The sequence below is a fragment of the Primulina tabacum genome, chromosome 15 (genome assembly GCF_025594145.1).
Source record: "Primulina tabacum isolate GXHZ01 chromosome 15, ASM2559414v2, whole genome shotgun sequence".
NCBI classification, from domain to species: Eukaryota; Viridiplantae; Streptophyta; class Magnoliopsida; order Lamiales; family Gesneriaceae; genus Primulina; species Primulina tabacum.
The window spans coordinates 3,678,597-3,697,696 of NC_134564.1; the positions used below are offsets into that span (position 1 = coordinate 3,678,597).

The following is a 19,100-nucleotide window of genomic DNA, read 5'->3' on the forward strand; positions in this document are numbered from 1 at the left end:
GTTTTCTGGGTTGAGTAACACCTATGATACTTCTACTTTCTGCATTTGCGACCCATTGACTTTTGAATGGTTCACTCTCCCGCAATTTAAAGGGCATGGAATACGATATCTAGAAGTTGGCTTCATGGTATAAGAGGATGGCACGTTTTTGGGTTGTGCAGATTGTACCACATCAGCCCACGCATTTACTCAGTTTCCTTGTTTTTCATTCAGCGAAGGGTAAATGATGCATAACAAAGCGGTAAATACTCTCCCTGTTGAGTTGATTGGGGCCAAGAGGACTATAGTTTATCATGTAAAAGTTATTTCAAAGTAAACACAAATTTAATCGGGATTGCAGTGACAAAATATATGGATGTTCCTTGTTTTCTCATTAAGAAATATGTAGTGTGTTGAGTGTTATTTATTCTAATTAAAATGTTATGCAGTATTTTCAAGATTTTTTTATCTGGTCCCAATTCAATATTCTGTTGGCGAAAAAATATAGTGAAACGATATTTTAATCTTAACATTGCTACTTTTTCTTCAAAATGTTCTCAATATTTTTTAAGTCTTCAAAAGAAGCTAATATCTGCAATGCAATTTCTGCAATGAAAATTAATAGTGAATGACGGATTAATGTATTAGGTGCATATAAATTTCTACATAAGAATGATCCCACTTATTTGCACCTACAAAAAGGGCGAGACAGAACTAACAAAGTGATTGTTTGGAAATATATTTTTGGATTAATTCTATGTATAAAGCAAACATGATTGGTGAATATATAGTACCCCTTAATATCCTGGGATAACTGGTGGTGGTGGGGATGCATAACTTGCGCCCAAGTGTGGTGGGAGGACGACTGGTTTGAAAACCGGAGGAGGTGGTGATAGTTGAGGAGCTGGAGGTGGCGGTAGGTTGATATGTGGGGGTGGAGAGAACAATGGTGGCGGCGGCGGCGGTGGTGGTGGTGATTGGACAGGAGGTGGGGGAGATAAAACTGGTGGAGGTGGTGAATGGACAGGTGGCGGTGGTGGTGGTGATTGGACAGGAGGTGGGGGAGATAAAACTGGTGGAGGTGGTGAATGGACAGGCGGCGGCGGCGGCGGTGATTGGACAGGAGGTGGGGGAGATAAAATTGGTGGAGGTGGTGAATGGACATGTGGCGGCGGCGGTGGTGATTGGACAGGAGGTGGGGGAGATAAAACAGGTGGCGGCGGTGAATGGACAGGTGGAGGCGGAGAGTGAACAGGTGGTGGTGGAGAGAAAAAAAGGGGTGGGGGTGGGGAGTGCATTGGTGGAGGAGGTGGGGAGTGGACAGGCGGCTGTGGTGGTGAGTACACTGGAGGTGGAGGAGAAACAACCCGACGTGGTGGTGGTGGTGGGGGTGGGGAGTACATTGGTGGAGGAGGTGGGGAGTGGACAGGCGGCTGTGGTGGTGAGTACACTGGAGGTGGAGGAGAAACAACCGGACGTGGTGGTGGTGAGTACGTTGGAAGTGGAGGGGAGACAACCGGAGGTGGTGGTGGTGAGTACACTAGAGGTGGAGGTGGTGACTGAATATGAGGTGGTGGAGGTGAGAAGACAAGTGGCGGAGGTGGTGACTGAACAGGCAGTGGGGGTGAGAAGACTGGTGGTGGAGGGGATGACTGAACATGCGGTGGAGGCGAGAATATATGTGGTGGAGCTGAATTTGCACGTGGCTGTGGGGGGAAAACTGGAATAGGCGACCCAATGGGTGGTGGGGGTGATGTGTAGGATCCACCGATTGTATATGGAATCGGTTTCTCTGCTTTAGGAGCAATCGGAATTGGAGTATGCTTCGGAGCAGGAGGTTGGACATGAACCTTAGGTGGTCTCACTGTGGGAGGTGGAATCGAAACCTTTGGTGGCTTTGAGTGCCCTGGTTTAGGACTTTGTAGAGTTGGTGTAAAATGGGAAGCCTTTGGTGGAGAAGACTTTGGTGAGATTGGTTTAAGATTTTGTGGTTGTGACTTTGGTGCTGAGGGGTTGGTTGGCTTTACCGTAGGTGGAATTTCCCTAGACTTCGTTGGAGTTTCTTTCTTGGGGCTTGGTTTTGAAGGACCGTCATTCTTGGGAAGCTTCGGCTTTGCCCCTTGACCATCATTAGAAGGTCTGCATCCCGTAGAATTGCAATCCACTACTTTTTTCAAGATTTTGTAACATTCATCTTCCGATCTTTGTTGTACCTCTCCAACAAAACAATTTTTATTCCCATTTACCATGAGCCCTGGTATGACGTCGGGATAGCATTGTGGATCCTTCGTATCGAAGTAGTTCGAAGAGAATGTAAAATTCTTCAAACTTGGCAATGTGCAGATACTTTCAGGCACCCTACCCCTAAGCGTGTTCTTTTCAATGTCCAAGATTTCCAAGCCTTGCATGTATTCCATGCCTTGTGGAAGGTCTCCTACAAACTTATTACAGCTGATGTCGAAAACTGTGGTAGTGTTCAAAAGGGTGATATCTTCCGGTAAACACCCAGAAAGCTCATTTTTCGATGCGATGAACTCGTCCAACATACCTGCCATGTTTCCAATGCTTTGTGGAATGCATCCCTTCAACTTGTTGTTGGAGATCACCACCACAGAAGCCGGTGAGTCGCCTAGATTCTCCGGGATGTTGGAATGAAACCGGTTGTTGTTCAAGAAAATGGCATCGAGGTCTTTATCGAACAACTCTTTTGGCAATTCCCCTTCAAAATCATTGAACCTTAAATCAAGGTACTTGAGATTGGGAAGTTCCAATACAACGTCCGGAAAAGGTCCCACAAATCGATTGTTGCTCAAGTCGAGCTCGTGGATAAGATTCATATGCTTGATAGTAGGTGGCACGATCCCACAAAACCGGTTCGAGTTTATATGCAGAAGACTGATATCTGATAAGTACCCAAGAGCTTCAGGAAGATGCCCTGCAATATCTGCATGGTTCAAGTCGACCCCAGCAACCACGGTGTCATTAGAATTGTCCAAGGCCTGCTCACAAAAGACACCATTATACGCACAAACATCTGCTCCCTCCCAGTTACTCGTAAAGTTAAATGGGTCAGAATATATAGCCTTCTTCCACTCCTGAAGAGCAACATAAGCCTTTTTTAGCCTAGAATTTGGGAATGTAGCACCTGTATCGTCCGAATATTCGTACTCAAGAAGAAGATCATCTCCTTTTTCCAAATGTAAAAGCTGGCGACGAGCAATATGTGCTGCTTCAAGATCAGTTAATGCATTCGAGAATGAAGAGATAAGAGAAAAGACGAAGAGAAAGCAGCCGAAAGCAAATTTTTTCCGAGGGTTCGCCATTGCCTAACCCCCTAGGACAAGCCCAAGGCCGCTAATTGTAAAGACATAAACAAGAAGAAATAAGGATGAATATATGGAGGGTGTGGGATGATTGCATGAGGCTGGTGAAGCATATTTCTTGGAGCATTTTCACCTCAAGTTGTTGGAGAGGTCTGTGTGAATTCTGTGCACAGAATTTAGGAGGCTTTGCTCATATTTCTCCTAATTTTTCTGAATGGATTAAAAGCACAACACTAAGAATAGAGGTTGATGTTCTTTTCTTAGATTAGTTTGGCTTTGGTTGTGAGAAAATCCTGGGATTTTTATGTTGTTTGTCTGTAATTTTTTGTTATCCAGCAACGCTTCTGCATTTTGTTTCGTCGGAACATTGGATTTTTGTTTTTTTTAAAAAAAAAATAGAAAAGGAGGTGTACCTATTTTCAAGATATTACGTCCATATTTTTCAGTTGCCGCATATTGAGACATATACTTGAACAATTGAACTTCACATGTATATTATATACAGCTAATGACTATTTTACGAAATGATCGATGGAAAAATATTTAAAATTACATGTCATAGTTCATAACATACGATTCCACATTAGATCAACATTTGTGCTTATTATATAGAGTTGAAAATGAATAATAACAAAAAATGAAGCAACGTTCACTATCAAACTTCCAAAAAATTTGGCAAATATAGACTTGGTAAAAACAAACTAACATGAATAGAAAACTAAATAACAACCTTGGACTATTAAATATTTGAATTCAACAAGATAAGATTGGAATAAATTTAATTTAAATAAGATTTAGATGATTTTGTATTTTACTGAAATTATAATATTTTTTTCAATATTAAACATTATATTGAATTATGAAGACATATAACTTATATTTAACACATTCTTGTAAATTTTATATATTTTTAATTTATCAAATATATTAATATAATTTATATGTGTTCATTACTATTATACAAGTTATAAATATAAATTTTTATTTTGAAATAATATGTCAAACTTCTGCATATGGGCTATACTTATTTTAATGATTACTTATGTTACATTTAGATCGATAAATTTTAAATTTATTCAAAATTTTTTTATTGTTTTGAATAAGTATAACAATAAACTCCAAATCCGTTGTTGACATGTTTTTACTGTATTTCATATTAATTATGATGAATTTCAACTTAATTCAATAATGAAAACATTTGAAATTCATTTTATTTTATATAACTAATGTTTATAACTAATGTTTAAAATAAATAAAATATAAATTTAAAATTTAGTTTATTATTTCATCAATAAAAATATTATCAAAATTTATAAATTTCAAATCAATGCAATGAAAATTTCGTACAGATTATTATTAAATTGAAAAAAGAAGAAAAAAGAAAATTTTGTCAGTGAGCACCGATCGGACAACTAGGCAGAGTTAATGGAAACGTGTTGAGAACGTTTTTACTTTCAATTCCAACGCTTTTAGTTATGTCTCCTCTCATGAGAATTCCAGCGCTTTATTTACCCAGAAATTCGAACTGAGAGACGACCGGAATTTTGAATATTTTTAGCTGAAAAAAAGTTGAATTTTACTCCAGAATCCTTGGAAGGACGCCGATTCTGTTACTAGATTTTATTTATGTTATTAATCAGATTCGATTTTGCAGTGGGGCGGTCGAATTTGATTCCTTTTCCTTTTATGAATTTTCAATTTCCGTATATTTGATCAAGTTTTTTAGTTCTAAGAAATTGTCAACAAAGTATTAGTGGATGATGAAGAAGGCAATGGAGAGTGTACAGGATCTGATCGAAGAAGCTAAGCTTCGAGCTGTGTGGTGGATTCTCTGCATATTTGGAGTATCTTATTTCTTGACACGTAAATCTCAGTTTCCATTCCCTGTTTCTTGTTTTAGTTGCTTAATTGCGAGTATGATGAAAATCTGTTGTTTAAAGAATGAATTTTGCTTTGTAATTCTATTTTCGGTTTTAACTTTGGTCTTGCTTTCTGTGGTATAATGCTGATCCTAGGATTATGCATGTGCACAGAATTAGGGGATTATTAACTCAAAAAAATTTAGGGGATTATTTCTGGTGTTATGGTATGTTGAAGAAACTGTAAAAAGGTACAGTAAATTCTGCTATACCAGACACTAGAGAGGTGCAGTTACCATCGGTATGATCTGTAACATTCTAAATGTACCTAAACTGTTTCGTGCTTCTGGTGGTTATACTACATTTTGTGTTATATGATAATTGATAAAGATGCGTGTAATTATTCCATCACACCAGTCCCTTTCTACTGGTTCAGCTATGGCACCTTGCCGTATTGGAAGGTTTTGGTTGTCTGGTACCTTACCTTATTAGGAAAGCTTGTTTCACATTGTGTTTATGCTAATTCAGCTGACATAGTTTGATTAAAGCAAATGTCACTGCTATTTTTAATGTAACTGAACCATATTTATATTAGGGACAAGAATTCAACTTTATAAACTGTTTTTTAAAGTTGTTTCCCATGGAATTTCTTCCTGCGAGTCTTCTACTTTTTTATTTATTTATTTTTTTCTAATCCCAGTCAGTACGCTACATTTATGCATTTTTGGCAGATACTAGCAAATCAATGTTGATGAACATTCCAATAGGTGTACTCTTGGTTTCTGGATTACGAATACTACTTAATGAGGTGGAATTCCGATGGAAGGTTCGGAACACCAGACCATTGTCCTACTTATCGCACTTAGAAAAAAAGCAGCTGTCTGTGAATGATTCCCGCCTGAGTACCCTGACCCCTGCTCAAAAATGGAAGAGAAAAATAGATTCTCCTGTTGTAGAGGCTGCTATTGAAGATTTTATCAACCAAATTTTGCGTGATTTTGTGATAGATTTGTGGTATTCTGATATTACTCCTGACAAAGAGGCACCAGAGCTTATCCGTGGGATAATAATGGATGTTCTTGGTGAAATATCTGGAAGAATCAAAGAAGTAAACCTTGTTGACCTGTTAACAAGGTATATTTTACTGTGCGTTTGTGCTATTGCAAAAGCTTACTAGCAATTGAACTTCGTTTCTCCTGTCTCCAGGGATGTGGTAGATCTGGTTGGAGATCACCTCGATCTTTTTAGAAGAAACCAGGCTTGTATTGGTGTGGATGTTATGGGAACATTGTCCTCTGAAGAACGGGATGAGAGGTTGAAACACCATCTTCTGTCCTCTAAGGAACTTCATCCTGCTTTGATATCTCCAGAGTGTGAGTACAAGGTGTAGAAGTGTTCTGATTCAGAAACAAATTGTTTGCTCAATCTCGTTTTTTCTCCTTCTGATCGATGTTCATGAGATCTATTGCTTCTGTGTGTATAGGTTCTTCAGCGGCTCATGGGAGGCCTTTTAGCTGTCGTGCTAAGACCAAGGGAAGCACACTGTTCTTTAGTTCGGTGCATTGCTCGTGTGCTTTTGACTTGTTTGGTTGTACAACCTATCATGGATTTTGCAAGCCCAGGGTGAGGTGCCAGTAATTTTACTTTTTAAATCATAAACAAGTTATTTTATTCTTCCTTTTAAGAAGTTCCCTTTTCCATTTTTTTTTTGGTTGGATCATGATTGCAACTATGCGGATCAGACGGCCACTTGATGTTTCATATGTTTTTGGTTATCTTGTTAATTGTTACGTAAGTGTTTGGTGCAAGATTAATAGTTGACCAGTTTGATCTCCTTGAATGCTTATTCAAGGAAAATGTGGGGGTGTTAGGAGATGATGATTCTAAGCCGCAAATCTGGAATGAGGATTAATTCTGCAAATATAGAATAAGAGCAAAGTTTCTGGAATGGAAATGAAGAAGATGATATTATAAACTGAAAGAAGAAAATGTTCTTTCCCAGATATCTTCTCTGCGCAATAAGAAAATATTCTCTCCCTAGCTCAGCTAGTGCTGACTCTCATGATAAAGAAATCCACTCCACTAACCCTCTCGCCCCACCTCTTTTATTCCATCCCCACATGAATCCCTTTCTTGTGTCTTCTAGATTTAAACATTCTTAATAATGGGCTTTTCGTTATTGGGCCCATCTTTATGATCGTAACAGGGGGTTTAGTTGGATATCATAAAAAGTTTGATCTTGCTTAAGAGGGGTGTCATGATTATTGTTTACTCCTAATTTGTTGTAGTCAAAAGTCACTCTGTTTCTCATAATTTACTTATCATCATGGCGTGCATCGAAGATTTTTGTGAACGCTTACGGATATCTTCTTTTCTAATCAATCATTTTTTGTGGCATGCATGCATCGAAGTTTTTGTGAATGCTTACAGAAATCTTCTTTTCTAATCAATCAATTTTTATGGCATTTCAATTTTTTGTCGCTGGAGCATCACCATTATGGAATCTAATTATTCTTAACCTTTTATACAGGTATATTAATGAGTTGTTTGAGTATATTATGCTTGCCTATAATAATGAGGATATTGTTGCTGATCAATCATCTAAGGTTGAGAGTCATAACTGTGATCAAGCTGTTGCTGGAGAACATTACCAAACCAGTGAATCTATTTTGAAAAAAAATGTTTCTTCTGGCGTTGAAGAAACTGATTTGTCTTTGTCTCGATTCGATAATAAGAAGGCACTGAAATCCAATACCTCAGGAAATTTCTTCGCTGATAACATTCCACGGCCTGCTGAATGGGCAAAAGCATTTGATGCAGCAAACCAAAGAAGAACAGAAGTCCTTATGCCTGAAAATCTTGAAAACATGTGGGCCATCGGAAGAAACTATAAAAAGAAACTCCAAAAGAAGGCTGCTCCACGACCTCTGGCTTCTGAAGGTACTGGCTCATTAGACATCACAGTCCCACTCCCACAAAAACAATTGTTCGCGGGCATACCAGTGCAGAAGCCCAAAACATCAATCGAAGCAGAAGATAAGAATTATAAGAAACCACCTACCGGGCCTGAACAAGATAACCAACCTACCAATTCCAGCATTGCTGCTTTTGGCAGTTCAAAAGATCATGACCAGGAAGCTTTTTTGAAGGAAGGATCTACCATTGAGGATCTGGAAAAAACTGCTGTTGTTTCTTCCTATGAAAATAAAAATAAGCTTAAAAAATCAAACAGTACTTCTGATTTACGCATTCATCCTAGATTCGAAGATACACTAAATAGTGTAGGTACTGCGCCCATCATTTCAGAATACTACAGTGCAGATGCTAAGAAGCCTAATATACACAGCAGGAAGAGTATTTCAGATATGGTTATTCATGGTGAAGGGCTGCATGTTCTGAAGCTAAGATGTCGAGTAAGACGACTAAGTTTGTTTTTTATATTGCGTTAATCTTGAAATGTAAAGCATGTATGAGTGATTAATAGAATTTAACGAGCAAGATGTTATAATGTAAATGGCTTTCTCTATTTGCCTGCATTTGCATGATCAGCTACTTTAACTGAAGCTTGAGTTAAAGAGTTCTTTTACAATTTATGGAAACCATTGATTAGTGCCATCTGATGATTTATAGTGCCTTGAGTTGATCAACAAACCTTGATTCTGCAGGTTGTTGGAGCATACTTTGAGAAACTTGGCTCAAAATCCTTTGCAGTTTACTCAATTGCTGTGACTGATGCTGACTACAATACTTGGTTTGTGAAAAGAAGGTAATGTTTGTGCATCCAGTTGAATAAAAGATATTGCTATACCCATAATACTTTTCAACTTTGTTGATCTTCTTTCATTCCACTGAGCGAGAGTTTCTTAGTAGATTTGGATTACTCAATTATTTATTTAATTGTTCACTTGATATTTATTTTGTCTTGCTGTTTGCAGATATCGAAATTTTGAGAGATTACATAGACATCTTAAGGACATTCCTAATTATACATTGCATTTACCTCCCAAAAGGATATTTTCTTCAAGTACGGAGGATTCTTTTGTTCATCAGCGCTGCATTCAGCTTGACAAGTATCTTCAGGTATGATTGCCCCAACACTTCGTTGGGTGCCTTTTTCTATTATTTCATGTTCACGCTGTTTTAACTTTAACTATTTACCAGGATCTCTTGTCAATTGCCAATGTTGCCGAGCAACATGAAGTGTGGGATTTTCTAAGTGCTTCCTCTAAGGTATGCATTTGGCTTTTTGTTTAGAAAACAATATGTACCTTTGTGTCTTGATTAATTTATGGTTCCTTTATCTCTGAAGAATTATTCATTTGGAAAATCATCTTCTGCGATGAGGAGTCTTGCAGGTATGCATCTTCTCTTCTCGACTGTCATTTTTATCTGCTTTTTGTTAGTTTGAATCACCTCAGCATGCAGATGTGCAGTACTCTGGTTGATTTGTCTTGGTATGACACTTCAACATGGTTATTGATGCTAGAGTCGTGACTTTCAGCGACCTAGATACTTGATTACTCTAATTATATTCCTCGATTGCTGCATATTGCTACTGATACTCACGGAAAATTTAGGGTCCGATTCCGGAAAGCGTTACTAGTACAGACGCAGGGTTTTGAAATGGTCCTGAGCCTGAAATCACGAAGAAGACCGTTAGGAGGGGGCCAGGAGGGTGTCCTGGCGTAGCCCCTCCGACGCTCAAGTCAGTGACTGAGGATATATGGGGGAGCAGCTAAGGGTGCCAGCTGAAAACAATATTGAATTGAATGCCTGAGTTATACACCCGAACCTGATATTTATAGGAGAATACCTGGGCCCGTAATAAGCCTGTCTTCCATTTGGGCTAAGGATGGGCCATGGGTAATACACCCGAACCTGATATTTATAGGAGAATACCTGAGCCCGTAATGGACCTGTCTTCCATTTGGGCTAAGGATGGGCCATGGGTAATAGGCTCATCTATGAGGTATCACCAGTCTCCCCCTCCCGAGTCGAACTGAATCGTAGGTTCAAAGTTCGATTAATTGTGTTGTCATTGGTTCTCCGAGCGCGAGTTGTGCACTTTCTTCCTGCCGCTCGTCGGTCTCCAAAAATTTGGAAACAAATCAAATCGTAATCCTAGCACCGCTTCATCATCACCTCGCCATCACCCGTGTCAGCACCTCGCTTAAGCACAGCCATCCTCGCCGCTCGCCCTACGCCAGCCCATCCTGCCTCGCCGCTCGCCCAGCCCCTCACCGGCTCGCCCAAGCCCTGCCTCTGCTAAGCCACCAACTCGCTCTTCGCCCAACGCCCTCACATCCTCGCCCCTTCGCCTACGTCCCCGTCTCGCCCCCTCGCCCATCACGCCATCCTCGCCGCTTAGCAGGAAAATACTCTGCTCCTCTGCTAGGCGATACCTTAGCAGGAAAATAAAATTTATCCTCCTTCCCCACTCTGCTCCTCTGCTAGGCGATGCCTTAGCAGGAAAATAAAATTTATATCATCCTCCTAATATAACAACATTCATGAATTGAAAAAGAAGAACTCGATTTTATTGAACCCCAACTGATTACATAGGAAAATGCAAAGATGAAATACATCAACGATAAAATCCAGAATGATATTCCCTGAGGTGGTAAGCATTCCCGGGCCTAAATAATTCCCCTCCTCTCTCCTTGTACCTTCACCAGGACCAGGTCACCCACTTCTTCCTCTCCTAATCATGTTAATCTCCACACGCGCTCTTTTTCCCTCTTCTTTCACTATTCCTTCATAACATTGTCGCGCAACTTTCTGGTCTCCACACAAGACTCCCACCTCCTTCCCCATAGGAAACTTCAACTTTTGATGATACGTGGAAGCTACGGCTCTGAAATCTTTCAGGGCTGGCCGTCCTAGAATTCCATTATACGCTGAAAAAGTATCCACCACGGTGAACGCTATCATCTTTGTTACCCACCGTGGATCAGTTCCCAAGGATAGGGGAAGCACAATCTGACCCAAAGGCGGGATGACGTGTCTTGCAAACCCATACAGCGGGGTGGAGACCGGCTCAAACTCAAATCCTTCCATCTTCATTTGATCTAACGTGCTCTTGAACAAGACGTTCACGGAGCTTCCATTATCAATAAATATCCTTGCCACATCATGATTGGTAATGGTAGCTGTCACCATGAAGGCATCGTTATGTGGAGTCACAACGCCTCTAAGGTCTTCCGGGCCAAAGCTGATGACGGGGTCTTGTGGTAAGTCTGCACCCCTAGATATTTCAAAGTTTTCCAACCTCCTCCCATGCGCTTTCCGAGCTCGCCCGGAATCTCCGTCAGTAGCACCCCCCGAGATCATATGAATCATTCCTCTCGTAGGGTGGTTATCCTCATTCATTCCCCTCCTCGGTTCGACGGGCTCCTGAGGGACATCCTGACATCGATCTTCTCTTCTCTGCTCCCCGATCCTATGCTTTATCCATGGAGGGCCTTGACCACGCCTAGGGGACGAGCGAGACCTCTGTCGACTCCTGGATGAGGATCCTTCTCGTCTATCCCGCGAAGGCAATCTAGCACTGCACTCAACCCTTTGCGACTTCTCCCACCTCCCCTCGGGCTCCCTCACTTCCATCACCTTGTCCCGACTCCCATCCAGAGGAACATGGGATGAGAATTGTCCTCTGCCCCTAGCCTTATCATCTTCCCTCTCGCCCGTGCCTCTCTTCCTACTTTCTCTTTCTGCTCCCTCAGCTCTACTTTTCCCAGGTCGCTGCTCCATCTTCTTATGCCGCTGGGCATCTTCAAGATTTACATATTTTTTCACCCGAGATAACAGATCATCATAACTTGATGGAGGTTTCTTTACTAACGATTTAAAGAACTCTCCTCCTCTAAGTCCCTGGGTAAAGGCACTTATCATGATGTCAGGAGTGGCCGCTGGTATCTCCAACGCTGCATTGTTGAAACGATGGACAAACTCTCGCAAAGTTTCAGCTTCTTGTTGTTTCACCACAAACAGGCTCAAATAGTTATTTTGGTGTTTTTTGCTGCTAGCGAATCTGTGCAAGAAAGCAGCGGAAAAATCCTCGAAAGACTCGTATAGAGTTGGGCTGCAAGGTGTTAAACCATTGCTGGGCTGACCTCACCAACGTGCCCAGAAACACCCTGCACCTGATCCCATCTGAATATTGATGTAATAGGGCCGCATTCTCAAATCTCCCCAAGTGTTCTTCGAGGTCAGTATGTCCATCGTACTCTCCCACATTCGACTGTCGAAAATTTGGAGGAGGTCCTTCTTCTAAAATGGCTAGTGAAAAGGGACTTCCTCTCTTGGGTGCCGGCGCTCTGCTTCATAACTCCTCCCTCAACCTCCATATCTCCTTCCACATCTCTTCTATCTCACTAACTTCCCTACTTTGGAGGGGACTCTTCAACCCGGCTCTGGTGGCCCTCCACATCCTCCTCTTGCTCCTGGCGAGCGGCCTGCTCTTCTGCAAACATAGACTCTTGATTCCTCTTCATTGCCTCATCCACTGTCCGAGTAATAAATTGACCCAACTGCTCCAGGGTCAAGTTCCCCACATTTTCATTAGGACGGGGTTGCTCGACCCTGTTCTCTTGACGAGGTTGTTCTGTTCTCGCCTCCTGATGGGGTTGTTCCTGCCTTGCCTCAGCATGAGACTGTTCGGGTCCCCTCTGAGGGCGCGATGATGCTGAGGTAGCTCTTCTACTCCCTCTCTTCCCTACCATCTCTACGTCTCAACTCAAATGTTCCCACAGACGGCGCCAAGTGATACTCACGGAAAATTTAGGGTCCGATTCCGGAAAGCGTCACTAGTACAGACGCAGGGTTTTGAAATGGTTCCTGAGCCTGAAATCACGAAGAAGACCGTTAGGAGGGGGCCAGGAGGGTGTCCTGGCGTAGTCCCTCCGACGCTCAAGTCAGTGACTGAGGATATATGGGGGGAGCAGCTAAGGGTGCTGCTGACAACAATATTGAATTGAATGCCTGAGTTATACACCCGAATCTGATATTTATAGGAGAATACCTGGGCCCGTAATGAGCCTGTCTTCCATTTGGGCTAAGGATGGGCCATGGGTAATACACCCGAACCTGATATTTATAGGAGAATACCTGAGCCCGTAATGGACCTGTCTTCCATTTGGGCTAAGGATGGGCCATGGGTAATAGGCTCATCTATGGGGTATCAGCTACAAATTCCTGGTTATATGAAATCAAATAGAAAATTTTTGACTTTTTTATATTATTTCCTTTCTTTGTAAATTCCAAGTTTGATTTGTGATTCGCGATCTTTGATCTTTTTTTCCTTCGCATGCCTTCTTTCTTGAGTCTTGCTGTACATTTTGTTACCTTTTTTATGATGGCTGACCAGCCTTCATATTGGCTTTATTCTTGGTGAATAAAATCATTCTTGTTGTTAAACTTTTAACTCAACTGGTTTCAACTTCCTTTGTAATTCGCTGGAGATTTTCAAAATAGGGTAGAAGGTTCGAGTGTCAAAAATCCTCCCACCTTATTAACTTTTTATTCCTATACTTCTTAATCTGCAGACTTTTGGTCCTGAGAGTTGTAATTGAGGTGCATTATTTTGGTGCTTGATATAAAATTTTGTGATTCCATGGATGCCTTACTCATTTTATCATGATATATAACCTTTTAAGTTCAAATGTATATACCATACAATTCAAAGTGTTAATTGATGTTTACATTTGAATGTATACCTTGTAATTAGTTGCCTGAGGCTGTTAAATTTACGTTAATAGTGATGCTTTCATTTTTTGTTGTATAAAAGTAGGACTAAAAGTTCCACTACCTGATTACCGTTTGCCTGTGTTGAAAATGATTTTTAATAAGCCAGGCATTTAAATGTCACTTTGGATTTGAATTTGACCCATAGTTGTCAATTGCGCATAGCGCCCCGTAGCGCAAAGGTTGCCCGTGGCTATAGCGCATAGCGAATAGCGTAGCGAGAGTTATTTGAAAGTAAAGCGCCATAAGTATATAAATTTATAATATATAGCATATAGTAACATCAATTCAAAAATCTTAATTTTCAGCATAATATTCCATCAACTTTAATTGTAAAATGCTAAAACCTGAAATTATTTTAAGTTTTTCATTGAAATATCATAGAAGACACAAAAATAAAACAAGAAATGCAGAAAAATATAATTTCCAGCGAAAACCTAAGTGAGTACATGCCAAAAAAGCCAAAATTAGAAGAAAAAAAAGGACAGAAAAAATAAGCATGTAGCTTCGTTTTGCAACAGCGCCGCTATTTTAGCTATCGCGATTGTCGCTATAGTGCCAATAGCGAGGATAGCGAGCACTATTGCAAAGTCCATGGCGCGTAGCGGTCCGTAGCGATGTGGTGTCGCTTCGCTACGCTATTCGCTATAGCGAGGGCTACGAGGGCTATTGACAACTATGATTTGACCACACTAAATAAATTATATTGTAGAAAGCTATATGGTGATTAAAAACAATTAGGCTCTTATATTTCAGGAGAACATAAGCTCTTTCTTATTATCATTCTACTTTTAAAAGTTGTGCTTGAATTATATCTGGAAAGGACTGATCAGTATGAAATATCCCTCGTCAAAAACAGTTAATGTGGATGATGCTGTCGATGATATTGTACGCCAGTTCAAAGGAGTTTCTGATGGTCTGATGAGGAAAGTTGTTGGCTCACCTTCCTCTTTTCATGAACCATCTTCTTCCGTTACAAGCAGAAACTTGTCCTTGACTACTGATGATTTATATAAATTGGCTATGAGGGAAAGTACCTCTGAATCAATTAACAGTTTTTCTGATAATGAGGAAGGTGATAATGCAAACCAGGGGCAACAGGAATTAGAATCTATCGCTCAAGCAAATGGGTGGCATTCAGACAATGAATTGAATTCACAGGGTTTTCCACCAAGGGTTGTTAAACTAGGTGAAGAGGTCAGTTTATTGAATTTTGAGGAAATCCATGGTGTAAAGATGAAACCCGCAACAAGCAAATATCGGGAATCTAGTTTAGCCTTAATGTCAGTTACCCTAGATGATCCAACAGCGGTGCCTCCAGAGGTATTGAGTGTTTAGTTGTCTTCTTTTCTTTCCTTCTTCTTCCTCTTGGTTCATCTATCCTTCGCACTTATCATCCTGTTTTTCACTAGGTCATTTAGTTGAAATTTGCCTGGTTGACTTTTTGCTTCTGCTGTTTTATGGGCACCTATTGCCTCTTTGTATTCTCTACACACTCATATATTTGGACACATATTTAGATTTTAGTACTCTTTCTTATGAATTCTCTGATTGAAGCTATATTTATGTTGCAGTGGACACCACCAAATTTAAGTGTTCCGGTTCTGAATTTAGTTGATAACATATTTCAGCTCAAGAGAAGAGGCTGGCTAAGGTGATCCTGTTCATACTTTTAAATCATGAACTTGCTTTGTGTCTTGCAATTAAATGCGAAATTACTTTTCTCAAACTAGGGTATTTGTGTCATTGTTTGTTCACCTGAATACTTTGCAGGTATTATACTTGATGAAAAAAATTCAATGTATATGAGCCTTTGGCCTTCCACTGCGATGCAGCTTTTTAATGCTGTTTATCCTTTTTACCGGTGGATCATAAGCTTTCTCAATTTCCCACTATACTAATTTCATGCCTATCCTTTTGTTCATTTTTTTCGGAATTTTTACTTGCAACTGAATCAACTTGTATGTATATCATACATGATCATAGATATGTTTCACTCTATGCACTCTCCTTATTAAACGGATGAACTTATATTTGTCCAAGCAGAGGGTTGACCTTAACCTGCATCTGAGAGTTCAACCAAGCTTATTGGATCTGTAGATGATTTGTCCTTCTTATGCAAAGTAATCAGATTTCTTGTCCAGAAATGACTTTTTTTCATGAAATAAAGTGTCGAAAATTGAGCTTCTGAAGGACCCGATGACCATCAAGTTTGAATGGTTGGGATAGACTGATCATAAGATCATTGTGCGCTCTTCAGCCATACTTGATAGTGACGCTTTTGCTTAGCCAAATTTCCCGATTCTCCGAACCTCGTGGATGTTCCAAATATATAGTTGAAAAGCAAGTTAGTCAAATTTTTCTCATCCAGTTGGGGCATTCTTCCATCATTTCAATTAAAGTGATACTCATCCTTGTTGATTTCTCTATGTCTGAAGATATTTTACTTATATTTGACAATTGTCAGTTTAATTGAGTTTTACAGTCAAGAGCATACCTTCTTCTGCGGATCATACCTTGACCACATACTTTTTATTTTATAATTGTAGGAGACAGGTTTTTTGGATATCAAAGCAAATATTGCAGTTAGTCATGGAGGATGCCATTGATGACTGGCTCTCAAGGCAAATACAGTGGCTCCGTAGAGAGGAGGTCATTGCTCAAGGAATTCGATGGGTTCACAATGTGAGTTACGAGTTTTCTTATCCAACAGTTTATTAACCTGAATATTATTCAACTGCTATTTTGGTGCAATCACCATGCTGTAACAACGCAAACACGAACAAATCTGAATCTAAGAGTAAGTTAATTATATATTCAATTCTTAAAAGGAAATACTCTGTATGAAACAGCAATGAAAGTGGCAAATCAGTATTCCTACTTACCCCCTGGCTCAAAGCTAGCCACAAAGCAACAGAACTGTTGTGAAGAAAAATGCTTAACCCGCAACCCAGGGCGATAAGTTTGGGAGACATGGTCACATCATGAATTCTTCTACATGTCGCGCTTGCATCATTCTCTGGCCAGTTGCTCAAGTGTGCATTATGATCCATGACCACTTGTCGAGAGGTCTTCATGCTACGGCTACTAACCTCTCAGCCACAGTTTTTCCCCGTTTTATTTTTCCCCACTTGCCTGACCATCTCTTCCTCTCCCTATTTCTATATCCTTCGATTATCATTATGTAATCCAGTCTTGGTCTAGCCCACTATTTCCCTTATGCCCCAGGCCTGTAACAAAACCCCCTTCCTTAAGATAAAGCATCATCTTCAAGTCTAAGAGTTGAGTTTGATTCTTGTTCTGCTCACCAATGCATCTGTTCTTCCTCAATAGTAGGTTCGTCGACCGTGAAGTGTAGAATCCCTCAGCAAAGCCAGTCCATTTATCTGGATCCATGCCTTTTGTTTTGGCGGCAACGTAGGTATTGGGGTGAAAACATTTACTTTGAGGGGGCTCTTTCACTCGAACCTGTAGTGTGATTTTGTCTGTAGGTTTTGATCTCACTGCCTTTAAAGTTTAATGTCATGGAAGGTTCATAACCTAGTACAGATGCGTTCCAGAAATTTATATGTCCTAAATGACATATTAATATTTTATGTTCTATTTTCTGTATTTTGTTGTCTGATAATTTGGTCGGCTATGGCCTATGTGGGATTCAATTTTTAAAACTATGGTTGGTAATGTGGGTTGGCAAAGATTCTTTTCCTCTGTAACTCGAACATTTATTGTTCGTTGAAACATCTGAGAATCTCTTGCATATATTGACTTCTTTGGTGGAGTTGTCCTTCCTTTTCCTGACTATTATCTTCTGAATAGGTTCTCTGGCCCGATGGAACTTTCTTTTTGAGACTGCACACTCAAAGTCTACTAAATGATAGTCAAACTAACCAGGGATCTTGGCAAAATACCAGAAAACAAAGTGGTAGAAGGGTCGCTCAACCAGGGTCTTTTGAGCAACAGCTTGAAGCTGCTCGAAGAGCTAGTGATTTGAAAAAGATGATATTTGGTGAGTATTGCTATCTAATTTGCTACATATTTTTTTCATATTGGTATAGAAACAGATTAGAGGTGAATCTTATGCTGCTCCTTGTTTTTCTTGTTTGATAGCCTTATTTGGTAGTTCTTCTGAATAATGGTAATTGAAGATTTCTCATCAATACCAAAATCTAATTGTCTCCCTCATGGCAGATGGTGCTCCGACCACTTTGGTCAGCTTGATTGGACAAAAGCAGTATAAACGTTGTGCGAGGGACGTATACTACTTCCTTCAGGTAACCAAAAGCAGATACCCTTCCCCCTCTCCCTCCGCTCATTACTTAAAATATGTCTAAACCCCAAGGCATCGTGTTATTGTTGAAAACTAATACTGCATTTTACCAGAGCCTGACTGTATTTTATTTCATTTCCCTTTGTTGTGAATGCTTTCTCTTTCCTTTCATTTACTGCAGTCCACAGTCTGTTTAAAGCAACTTGGATATGGAATACTGGAACTTATTCTCATCTCGGTTTTCCCCGAGCTGCGTGATATTGTAACTGACGTACACGAAAAGATGCGAGTTCAGCCTGAGTAGTATTGAATTTTACATTCTCTTCTCACAGCGTCAAGATGGTTCGATCTCGAGTTCCGATCTTAAGGTTGGTAATGGTCAAAATTCTCACAGGAAATGGGAGAATGGATTTATGGTTTCCTCTTAACGCTCCTGTTAATACACACCCATCTGTATATTATTTTTAGATTATGTAAATTTGTATTCAAGACGGACGTTTGGTCATCTATGCCCCAATGGAAGGTTTCTGATGACTGCATCTCGAGGAAGCATACTGTAAAATAGCTACTGTATAGTTCTTTTCATTTTTGTGCAGTGACATTCTTTTGGTAAAATTTTGAAATTATTACATGATTGAGTTTATTTCTACAGCAAAAGTGTAATTAAGTCAATCATTTTGTGTATAAATAAAATAATCGAATATACAATTCCTCAAAATGCAACTTTCTATTACTACTCCAATCTTTTTTCTGGCCACTAATAAATAGTAGAATTCACTCATTTAAGTAAACCTCATCTCATCTTCATGTCAAAGCCAACCATATTAACACTAACCTTATCCAAATACTTCAAACTTGTAATTCTCCCCCATACAAACTCCACTCGTTCAATCCCTCTATTTCATCAAGAATCTTAGATCGAGAAATCCC

The 19,100-nt window shown here is 40.0% G+C and overlaps 2 protein-coding genes across 3 annotated transcripts; one reads left to right on the forward strand and one right to left on the reverse strand.

The window, feature by feature from the left end:
* Nucleotides 1-694: 694 nt before the first annotated feature.
* Nucleotides 695-3,438, reverse strand: LOC142527947 (uncharacterized). Its single transcript, XM_075632951.1, has one exon. The coding sequence runs from the start codon at nt 3,300-3,302 to the stop codon at nt 777-779; it is 2,526 nt and encodes an 841-aa protein (XP_075489066.1). The 5' UTR covers nt 3,303-3,438; the 3' UTR covers nt 695-776.
* Nucleotides 3,439-4,752: 1,314 nt separating this feature from the next.
* Nucleotides 4,753-18,815, forward strand: LOC142526618 (uncharacterized). Of its 2 annotated transcripts, none has more exons than XM_075631125.1 (15): nt 4,753-5,165; nt 5,893-6,295; nt 6,368-6,534; nt 6,645-6,789; nt 7,692-8,574; nt 8,827-8,927; nt 9,097-9,241; nt 9,323-9,391; nt 9,471-9,516; nt 14,763-15,226; nt 15,478-15,557; nt 16,453-16,588; nt 17,720-17,909; nt 18,092-18,174; nt 18,352-18,815. In XM_075631125.1, the coding sequence occupies exons 1-15, from the start codon at nt 5,060-5,062 to the stop codon at nt 18,472-18,474; spliced, it is 3,141 nt and encodes a 1,046-aa protein (XP_075487240.1). In that variant the 5' UTR covers nt 4,753-5,059; the 3' UTR covers nt 18,475-18,815. The 2 variants fall into 2 exon arrangements, with proteins under 2 accessions (XP_075487240.1, XP_075487239.1); XM_075631124.1 differs by having other exon boundaries at nt 6,368-6,545; nt 6,645-6,784; nt 18,352-18,812.
* The last annotated feature ends 285 nt before the right edge of the window (nt 18,816-19,100 follow it).

Bases quoted from the DNA above. Each gene is read 5' to 3' on its own strand.
- LOC142527947 (XM_075632951.1), bottom strand. From the start codon at position 3,302: ATGGCGAACCCTCGGAAAAAATTTGCTTTCGGCTGCTTTCTCTTCGTC.
- LOC142526618 (XM_075631124.1), top strand. From the start codon at position 5,060: ATGATGAAGAAGGCAATGGAGAGTGTACAGGATCTGATCGAAGAAGCT. The intron at 15,227-15,477 runs GTATTGAGTGTT...TTTATGTTGCAG, and splicing joins CAACAGCGGTGCCTCCAGAG to TGGACACCACCAAATTTAAG. The intron at 16,589-17,719 runs GTGAGTTACGAG...TCTTCTGAATAG, and splicing joins GAATTCGATGGGTTCACAAT to GTTCTCTGGCCCGATGGAAC.